At 36.0% G+C, this 10,839-nt stretch overlaps 1 protein-coding gene across 1 annotated transcript; it reads left to right on the top strand.

Annotated features, from left to right (window-relative positions):
• Nucleotides 1–1,206: 1,206 nt before the first annotated feature.
• Nucleotides 1,207–8,992, top strand: LOC121388789 (craniofacial development protein 1-like). The gene is made up of 8 exons (XM_041520286.1): nucleotides 1,207–1,350; nucleotides 1,652–1,784; nucleotides 2,029–2,263; nucleotides 3,802–3,911; nucleotides 4,620–4,748; nucleotides 5,180–5,261; nucleotides 7,137–7,222; nucleotides 7,792–8,992. Exons 1-8 carry the CDS (start codon nucleotides 1,296–1,298, stop codon nucleotides 7,880–7,882), a joined length of 921 nt encoding a protein of 306 aa, XP_041376220.1. The 5' UTR covers nucleotides 1,207–1,295; the 3' UTR covers nucleotides 7,883–8,992.
• Nucleotides 8,993–10,839: the final 1,847 nt, after the last annotated feature.

The raw sequence follows: 10,839 nt of genomic DNA, 5'->3' as shown, positions 1-10,839 counted from the left end.
CGCTTAACACAGTCTATAACCCTAACCCAGCTGAAATCCCTGCACACGCGCCTTGGAAACCCGCTACATTTTTTTTTTTAGCAAGGCATTGTTTATATGTACCATCCCACAGACAGGATATCACATACCATGTTCTTTTTGTATACCCGCCGATGGGGATCGATCCTAGACTGACCGCGCATTTCCAAAAAACACCTTTTTAGGTCTAAGTAATGAATAAAAATAACATATAGTCTTGAAAAATGTTACGTAAATCGAACATAATACCCTCTTCCTCTACCCCTAGAGCGTTACGTAATTAGTAACACCCCCTTACATGTAACGCGTATGCCAACAGCTGGCCACTGTGAAAATTTCAAGGCAAATCCCCCACTCACCGACCCCTGGAAAGGCGTTGTACCATACCTCTATGGATATAAATATGTTTTGGAGATATGAGACGACCCCTCAATCAAGACAGTTAAATTTGTTCAAAAATTGCGAAATCTCACGTGATCTCTTGTTGGGGAATTCTATACTTGTGATACGCCAATGAAAACCGATATCGGTACGAGCCCGTCAAAAGTGTCCCACTTTCAAAATACTGGCTTTGTTTTTGACCTGGTTAAGCCAGCGTAGTGAAACCAATGCGGAGTGCGGCGTTATATATGCACCAAACGTAATTGAATTATCTGTTCTATATGCTTAAATAATAAAAATATTCCAGGGAATGTAGTTTTAAATAAAAATATTTCCTTCTTGTTTTCTTCAATCAGATGGACATAAAAGATCAAGACACTGTTTTGTGTTGGGTTTTTAATTTTTTTTATTCATATTTGTGTTTTAAAAAGGATGAGAGAGAGAGAGAGAGAGAGAGAGAGAGAGAGAGAGAGAGAGAGAGAGAGAGAGAGAGAGAGAGAGAGAGAGAGAGAGAGAGAGAGAGAGAGAGACAGAGACAGAGAGACAGAGACAGAGAGAGGGGGAGAAGGAGACAGAGCTGAAGAAAGAAGAATAATAGTAGGCCTAGTCGCTTTGCCCCTTTTGCAGTTTGTCACGGGAAATGCGTGTGGAAATGCGTAAAATATAAAAATTACTGAATGATTTGTAAAATCATTGGTATACTTTATTTATTAAGTGTATATTTATTATGCTATTTTAAAACAATATTTTAACAAGAAAATAAGAGATGTAATAATATATAATCATAATGTCCGCGAGACTGTAAAGTTCAACTTCCGGCATGTTCTTCAGTTTTTGCTTTTATTCCTAGTGCGCGGTTTTCAATAAAAATAAACAAAGTACTGTGTGAAGAAAATATGTCAGACGAAGAAGATTATTCTTCAGAAGATGATGTTGATTATGTTCCATCTGGTATGTAAAAATGTCTAAAATGGGGAACTTTGTTCCAACTACTTGCGGTAAATCTTCTTTAGTGTAGGGCACGGTTGTCTCCCTTGAAATGGCTTGACAAATAGGCCTAGGTCGGTCTGTTTTAAATCCTTGTCAGAAAGATACCATTGAACCATTGAATTAGTTTGATTACTCCAAGTTAAAGTTTCCAAGTTACAAATATACTGCCTATGAAATTTTGTATTCAAATATTTTTCTAAAATTAAAATACATTTATTTTACTTTTGTTCTGTTAAATGTTTTTATTTATTTATTTATGTAGATGGCGAGGCAGTCAGTGAGGAGGAAGGGTCGGGTGATGAAGAGGACCTATCGGCTCTAGTGCAGGACGCGGCACAAGATAAGACAGATGGAAAAAGAAGACGGAAGACTGGCAGCATAATTCAGAGACCAAGGTGAAAAATAAAAAATGCATTTTTACCAACAAAAGACAGTTTATTATTAATTTGTAAAATTGTACAGTACCATGAAAAACACAGCCCTGAACAATAAATCTTTGGTACAGTGCATATACAAATTATTAGTGCATTTCACAGATAGTTTTCCTACTTTAACTTATTTTCATTTGGGTTGTTTTTATCTACACATAAAATAATGACATCTTTTTGTTATTAAAAGTCTTGTAAATGTTTGTTATAGAAAGCGACTTGGTGGTATAAAGTTGGAAGGAGAACAAGTTGACATCATTCAGGTGGATGAAGGAAACAAAGAACTGGCTGTAGCTATCATCCAGGAACACGAAGCAAAGAAAGAAGAACAAGAGAAGAAGAGAGCAGATGACTTGTGGTCAAGTTTTTTGTCCGACGTCAAAGTCCCACCCAAGAAATCATCATCGCCTAATAGTTTGACATCTGTGACGTCCCCCACTAAAACAGTGAGATCCTTCTTCCTGTTCATTCAGGGTTGGCTCTGGCACTCACCAAATTCATCAATTGCAAATTTCAAAAACAAATTTTATTTTAATTTGGCAAAATAAATTTATGAAATAATTGATATTTTAATAGAAAATAACTGGGTTTCTGCAATTATTGTGAAGTTTAGTAGATAATTTGACAAACCATTTTTGCTGACCCAGAGCTATCCCTGTCATTCTAGTCTTACTGGAACTTGTAGTGCTTTCCTAAACATCAGGGTGTTGGCGGTCATTCACCTAACAAAATGTTTGTATGTTTGACACATCAGCACATTAAACAAAATATGGCAATTTGGTGTCTACAAAAAGGGTTATTTTGACACCTGATCATTTGTTCACCAGATATATATTTGAGTGACTATTGGGTTAAGTAGCAGTGCCGTATACGCTGCAGTCATCTGTGTATAAACAAATACATAATCAACAGATCCACCAGCCATAAACATTGATCAACAACCTGACACCACTCTGACCCCACACCCATTTGATGTTGTATAAAATTGTCCTGGTGTCAATTAAGTTTCATTTATTCTGTTTTCTCACAATGTTGTTTATGTATTGTTTATTGTGTTGTGATGGTTTGGAAAGGAAAGGAATGTTTGTTTAATGACACCTCAGTACTTTGTTTAATCAGTGACTATTGGGTATCAAGAGAATAAGAGTGGGTGAGATGTAGCCCTGTGATAAAGCACTCTCTTGATGCACAGTCGGTTTGGGATCGATCCCCGTCAGTGTGCCTATTAGGCTATTTCTCGCTCTAGCCAGTGCACCACAACTGGTACATCAAAGGCTGTGGTATGTGCCATCCTGTCTATAGGATGGTGCATATAAAAGATCCCTTGCTACTACTAGTAATGGAAAAGAGTAGTTCATGAAGTGGCGACAGCGGGTTTCCTCCCTCAATATGTGTGCGGTCCTTAAGTTAACCATATGTCAGACGCCATATAACTGTAAATAAATTGTATTGAGTGCGTTGTTAAATCAAACATTTCTTTCTTTCTTTTTATTGTTTATTGTGCTATGATGGTTTGGAAAGGAAAGGAATGTTTGTTTAATGACACCACAGCACTTTGACTATTGGGTGAGACTAAGAAGAAACCAGATTTTGCCACTTCCAGGTAACAATTTAGACATGTTTCATATGCACTTTGAAAAATAAGCATGATCTGTTGCAGATTGTTGGTTAGACCAGAACATATCCACTGATGAGGTTTGATCCTGTAACCCATCACATTTCTGATGTAAAAGTTTCTCTTACGCCTTAACAAACGTTGGATTGATCTGTCCTGGTCATGTGCGCTGCTGGGGTTTTAAAATGCCAGCCCAGAAGATATATATGAATTGATCTGGGCCTGTATTAAATAGTTTCTTTTCCATTCCATTATGAACAATAGTAAACTCAGTTGTAATTAAAAATATATATATATTTGTTTAATCTTTTATTTGCAACTTGTAAGATAATAATAATTATGAAAATGATTTCTCATTTACCTTACTAGGTACCAGACTCATTAGTTCAGTCGCAGAAAGTTTCAGGTGCACAAAATAGTGAGCAGAAAGGAAAGATAACTGTTACAAAAATGTTTGATTTTGCTGGAGAACAAGTCAAGTAAGTAGCTTCCCTTGCTCATGCAATTGATTCATAGGTGGGTTTTTTTTTTTTGGTGTCACTAATAAAGTACCAAATGAACAATGGTAGATATAGTGATATTGATGTTTTTTTAACCTTTTTGTGGGGTTAATACTAGTATTGAAAATAAGATGCCTTAAACAATTACTAGGATTACCACAAGAGACAAGCACCTGTTGTGGTTGGAGAGACGAGGACTGGGATGTGAAGGTGGACAGTAAAAGAAGTTGAAAGATAGAAGTTGCCAGATTGGGGAGATATGAGATGGAATTCAAAGGACAGAAAGGAATGGGGGCAGTGGGATTTAAAAAAAAAAGAGAAGCAATTGCTAGGATTGCCTGTTCATTCTTTAATTACCCACAGAAGGCAGAATTGAGGAATCATACAGTTAATGTAAGACAAGTTAACAATTATAAACTATGTAATATCCTAGTTCATATTAAACATACCTTATGTTTGCCAGCACACCCAATAGCCAATTTGTGTTGTTAAACATTCATTGGCCAATTTGGCTTTCACAACCATAATTGAACACATGAATTAATTCACTATGCCTTGTTCCAGCAAAAAGTAATTTTTTTTTTTCTTTTCAATAATTTAATTTTTTAAAAATATAAATAAAACAGCAGTATTCGCCCATAGTGGAGTACGTCAAATAATGACAAAGCTCAACTACTGTGTTTGTAGAGTGACGAAAGAAGTGGACGTTAGTTCTAAGGAAGGTCAGGCCGAACTGAAGAAACAGAAGACAACAGACTCCGTGATTGGATCGGTCAACACAGGTACTTCAGAAGCAACAAAATCTGTCTTGTCAGTGTAAGTCATATTATATAACCATTATATAGTTTACATAGCATATTAGCATTGAAAATAATGCCATACAGGTTTCTGCCAGAGGGTGGGAAGGGTAAAATTACAGGCAATTAATGGATACATTTTTATAATTTTTCGAAAAATGATGGAAAGAGAACTGCTTTTTAAAATGTATGGAAGAAAAAATGTCTAACCCATAACCACGTAATAGTAATAAGGGTGCTTACGATCTGTTTTATGTTTATTACTTACTCTCAAATTATTTTCTGGCAGAAAGCCTGCTGTAGTGTATTAATTTCATAATTTCACAAATATGTTACCTAAAACTTACGCAAACAATGCAAGAACAAAATGATTGTACATGCAAGTTTCAGAAGTGTGAAATTTCAAAAGTTTGATATTAAATGTATATTTTGTTGTTTTTTCCTTTTCAGCGGTGTAAAACGTCCTGCATCTAGCGGAGGTTTGGGCAGTATTCTCAGCAAAATAGGGAAGAAAGACAAAATCAGTACACTGGTGAGTTGGTGTCCATGGTGACAACTAGTGTGAGGAATTGCAGCAATGTCATCATTAGTTATCACAGGGCTTCTACAATTTTATAAAAATCCACTAGCCATGGGATCAGTGATTTTAAAAATGTACTAGCCATGATTAAAAATTCACTAGCCCTACTTTAAATAAATACAATTTTACTAATAGTAATCATCAAATATGTCACCTAAAGACAGAGATTGCGCGTAAAAATCCTTAGATTGGGGTGGAAAGAGGGCAGGATATTCATATTTACAAAATATATAAATGTAGCATTTGATAAAAAAAAAAATTCCACTAGCCGTCTGGCTAGTTATAGTCATTATTTACTCGCCCAACACTGAATACCACTAGCCATGGGAGTGGGGCTACCATAATCTAGAAGCCCTGGTTATCACTTACAATCAGTTTGTACCAACTAATCAAGTCAGGAGTGCACCTATCGGGGTGTTTTTTCTCCATGTTTGTTTTGTTTTGTTTAACGACACCACTAGAGCACATTGATTTATTAATCATCGGCTATTGAATGTCAAACATTTGGTAATTTCGACATATAGTCTTATAGAGGAAACCCGTTACATTTTACCATTAGTAGCAAGAGATCTTTTATATGCACCATCCCACAGACAGGATAGCACATACCACAGCCTTTGACATACCAGTTGTGGTGCACTGAGCGAGAAATAGTCCAATGGGTCTACCGACAGGGAACAACTGTTTGAGAAAGTCACTAGCCTTTACAGAAGGTTTGGCTGGTGCCCTATGTATTATAGTAATACAGTTAGTGTTTCTGCCAGAAAGACATTTTTGGGTATGTGGCTATGGAACTGAATACAACCACAGTCAACAAGGGGGTATTGGAGGAGGTGGGGGGGAGGGCTCCCCCCTGAAAGAAAATGGGTTGTGTTAGGGTTAAGAATATTATACAGTAATGATAAGTGTCATTAATTTTGTGAAAAGGTTTGCTTGAAATAATAAAATCTGCAAAACATGTGGGTATGGCACCATACCCGTTTTACCTTCTGGCAGAAACCCAGACAGTTGATAGTTATCACTAGCTCAGACCACAAATTTATACCAGGTTTGTCAAACCCTGTGTTCTCCTGTTTTAACTAGAGTCCATGACTGGTACATAAAAACTGGTATATACTGTCCCGTCTATGGGAACTGCATACACAAGATCCCTTGCTGTTGCTATTAGGTAGGAATAGCCTGTATGGCAACAGTGGTTTCCTGTCTCGTTAGTTAGACCAAGTGTTTAAATAACCAGGATAGATACTGAATAGCCAGTTTAAAAGTTAAAGTTTGTTTTGTTTAACAACACCACTAGAGCAGATTAATACATTAATTATCGGCTATTGGATCTTAGAGAGAAAACCTGCTACATTTTTCCATTTGTAGCAAGGGATCTTTTATTGACACCATCCCACAGATAGGATAGCACATACCTAGGCGTTTGATATACCAGTCGTGCACTGGCCCATCATGTTTAACAACACCACTAGAGCACATTGGTTCATTAATCGTCGGCTATTGGATTATAGTCATAGAGAGGAAACCTGCTAAATTTTTCCATTTGTAGCAAGGGATCTTTTAATACACACAATCCCACAGACAGGATAGCACATACCACGGCCTTTGATATACCAGTTGTGGTGCACTGGCCCATCCATATAGATTGATCCTAGACCGACTGCCCATCATGTGAACCCTTTACGACTGGACTACATACTGCCAGTAGTTTAAAATGTTCTAAGGTGGTGAGAAAGAACTAAATAACTACTAGTAATAGATAGTAAGGAATATAACTTGGTATCAGTCGATGTGTCGGTGTAAGAGTATTGTGTTCTGTGTTTGTAGGAGAAATCAAAGCTAGACTGGAACAAGTTCAAGAAAGAGGAAGGGATCGAGGATGAAGTAAACCTGCACAACAAAGGCAAACAGTCGTAAGTTCTTCTTTCTCTCCAGGTCACGATGACCACTTTTAAAACTGCAGTCTCTTGTTCATTAGTCCCCTGCTGTTTCAACCAGAGGGCACTATGGGTTTCATTTCCGTCTGCCCACATAGAGTTTTCCAGATGTTTTTTTCACAATGCCTTGAAATATTGAGCTGAAATTTGTATACAGTTTTATCATGTACTGTTACAGATCAAGTTTGACTTTCATTGCGATTTAACGATTTTTTTTTGACAGAGTTATGGTCCTTGAATTTAGGAGATATGACAGTTTTGTGGGTCTGGTAATGGTCATGTATTGCTGTAGCAGTATTCTCAGAATACCTATTCTCTATATCAACTGATATGCCATGGCTGTAGTAGCTAATGGATGTCTGCCCACATAGAGTTTTCCGTCTGCCCACATAGAGTTTTATTCTCCATACTAGCTCTTGAAAGCCAAGCACCTTTCCACCAATTTGTCTTGTGATTACATGGATCATAATTTGTTTGATTTACTCTGTCTGTAGTCAGAAATTAAACTGTATAGGTTCTGATGTTATTAATTTTTTATCTTGTAGGTTTTTAGAACGACAGGCATTCCTGAACCGCACAGATCTTCGACAGTACGAGATAGAAAAGAGTCTCAGACTTGGAACCAGCAAAAGATGACATGACTTCTGAAAAAACCAAATGCATTTTGTGATCAACTTGGTCACAAGAAATGAAATCAGTTCTTTAACAACATACACCATTTTGTGATCAACTTGATTACAAGAAATGAAATAAGTTCTTTAACAATGTACACAGTTTTGTGATCAACTTGATTACAAGAAATGAAATCAGTTCTTAAACGTACACAGTTTTGTGATCAACTTGATTACAAGAAATGAAATCACTTCTTCAACAACGTACACAGTTTTATGATCAACTTGATTTTGATTCCAAGAGATGACATCACTTCCTTAACAACGTACAGTTTTGTCTGCATGTCAAAATTTCATATTATTTTCATCTACCTAGTTACTGGAAATGACTTCAGTTTCATAGCAACATTATAGATGTTACTTGATGACACTAAGAAACAACATTATAATAAGTTTACAGATTATTGTGGTGTCTTGAAAATCTTACTTTATCTGGTGAACTTGGTGACACCAACGGATGACATCACTTTCTTATCGCTGATTTTACTGTTGAACTCTACAAGCAACAGATCTCAGACTGTCTGGTTGTTACAAAACATTGTTTACACCTGATACAGAAATTAGTGAATGGAATTGTGTGTACATGTATATCTATTAGTCACAATATCTTTGATACAATTGATTAGTACACTGTGTGTTTTGACTGGATCAAAATTGGTATTCTTGGAGGTACACTAGACAGTAGATCAGTAAATGATTATGCTGTAAAACTGAAGGAGGAAAGTATGGAAGTGTTTATTATAAACAGTAGCGTGTGTTGTGAACACTGTGTGTGAGGAAAAATCAACAGATGAAATCTGCCTGTTACCAGCTTGTAAATATTGGGACAATATGGAGATTGTTAAATGTTGGGACCTTAATATTGGTATTTACCTGTTGGTCAGTCCCAAATGGCTGTATGTGATTTGTAGAAATAAATATTGTTTAAAACAGGATTTGTAAGACAAAACACGACAGAAAAGCCAGTAAATAAAAAACATTAACTAATATTACCAGTTTCAGTTGACTTGAGAATTGGGAAAGTGGTATATGTCTTTGAATAATAGAAGTTACAAGTAAAATGTCCAATCCAAAATTAGTGGTTTTTTGTTTCATTACTCATTGTATGAACTGATTCTTGTATGTAGTGATTATGTAATAGTATTTTTGCTGTAACAGTATTTCTGGATACTTGCCCAAAGTCTTTTCCCCTAATTCTTTTCCCCCTGGTCAGTTTTCCCCTAGCCTTTTCCTCCCATATAAATAATAGCAACATACAAATTATTAATCTACAATTGATTGTAGAAATGGGATGAAGTATATTAGATATTACTGGGATTGGAGGAATTGCTCTGGAATCGTTTTACATGGTTGTCAAACTATCTTAACTGGTCATTTGTAAATCATTGGAATAAAAATTTAACAAACTTTAATAATATCTCCACGAATATGGCGGTATCTTTAATGTGATAAATAACAAAAACTATTTGATTAGTAAAGCATTTTCAACATTTTTTACTCCATTCGTCTTTCATTGCTGATTATATTTTTGAGAAATTTTCGACCAAGTTCTAAAGGAAACGTTTGCGATTAGTTTATTAAGTATTTTTAGAAACTAATGAGTGTACTTCAAATTTGGACAAAAATAGTAACACAGAGTACAGTAATATATGGAATTTTCACTTGTGAAATGCTTTATTAATAATAATGAGTTAACGAAAAATGTCAACGAAGAATTATCAAATGACAAAAATGTAGCAAGTTTCGTTTACTGCTAATATGTCACAATTATCAATTGTTTCACATCCAGCAGCTGATGATTAATAAATCGGTGTGCCCTTGGACAAGTTTATGTATTTATTTATAAAAGTGCTCTAGTGGTGTCATTAACCAAAACAAACTAATGGCCGTGTCACAATTACCAAGGGCCAAATTGAAATTTGCAAAGCCTGTTTTAGACTTACACGCGTGTCACTACAAACATTTACAATTCTTAAACACCAGCAGCTAAGAAAAACGCTTCGTAAATTCGGACAACTGGTATATTAAAGGCCGTGGTATGTGCTGTCCTGTTTGTGGGGAAGTGCTTATAAAATTTCGCTTGCTGCATTACGAAAAATGTAGCAGGTTTCCTCTGATGACACTGTCAGAATTACCAAATGTTTTACATCCAATACTTGATTATTTAATCAATGTGCTCCAGTGATGTTAAACAAAACAGACCTAACTTTTTTCGTAAATTCGTCCCAAATGTTTGATATCTAATAATCTTTGATTAACAAATTAATGTAGTCTAGCAGAGTTGTTAAACAAAAACTCTTTACTGAAGGCCATGTCAGAATTACAAATGTTTGATATCCAACAGTCAATTATTATTGAAGCAATGTGCTCTAGGACACATTTTATTAATTTTATTTATTTATGTTGCTATTGCTGTTTGTTGGTGGTGGGTTTTTTTTTTTTTTCTTCTTTTTTTTTTTTGGGGGGGGGGGGGGGGGGGGTTCAATACACAAAACAAATCGCCGTAGTTTGAAATTCTTGTTTTATACAAGCGTGATGAATCAACAGGGCCGTAGGAACGATATCTGGAGTTGGAGTGGGGCACAATTTCTAGTGAAGGATCACAGCCTCTTAGTAGAGGGCATAAGTCGCATTTTCGTTCTGTTTGCCGGCACCCCGTTTCCCACAAGCCTGATCAAAAGGTGTAAATAAACAATGGATGAAATGTCCAGTAAAGGATCTCCTTGGGACTGGCTGTCCTATAGACGAGACACTAGATAGAGATTCATGTATCAAGCACTATTTTCCCAAATGCACATTCGACTGCATTGTACACAGCCATATGGCCCTGTACTGACGGTTTCAGATTCTGTCTTTTTGTATCGGGTATATTGTGATAGCCAAAGAAGCTCCCACACTTAAAATAAATAATAAAAAGATAAT

Source organism: Gigantopelta aegis, chromosome 14, assembly GCF_016097555.1.
Source record: "Gigantopelta aegis isolate Gae_Host chromosome 14, Gae_host_genome, whole genome shotgun sequence".
Lineage (NCBI taxonomy): Eukaryota > Metazoa > Mollusca > Gastropoda > Neomphalida > Peltospiridae > Gigantopelta > Gigantopelta aegis.
Note: the sequence above shows the minus strand (reverse complement) of the source record. Positions and strands in the feature narration are given on the sequence as shown.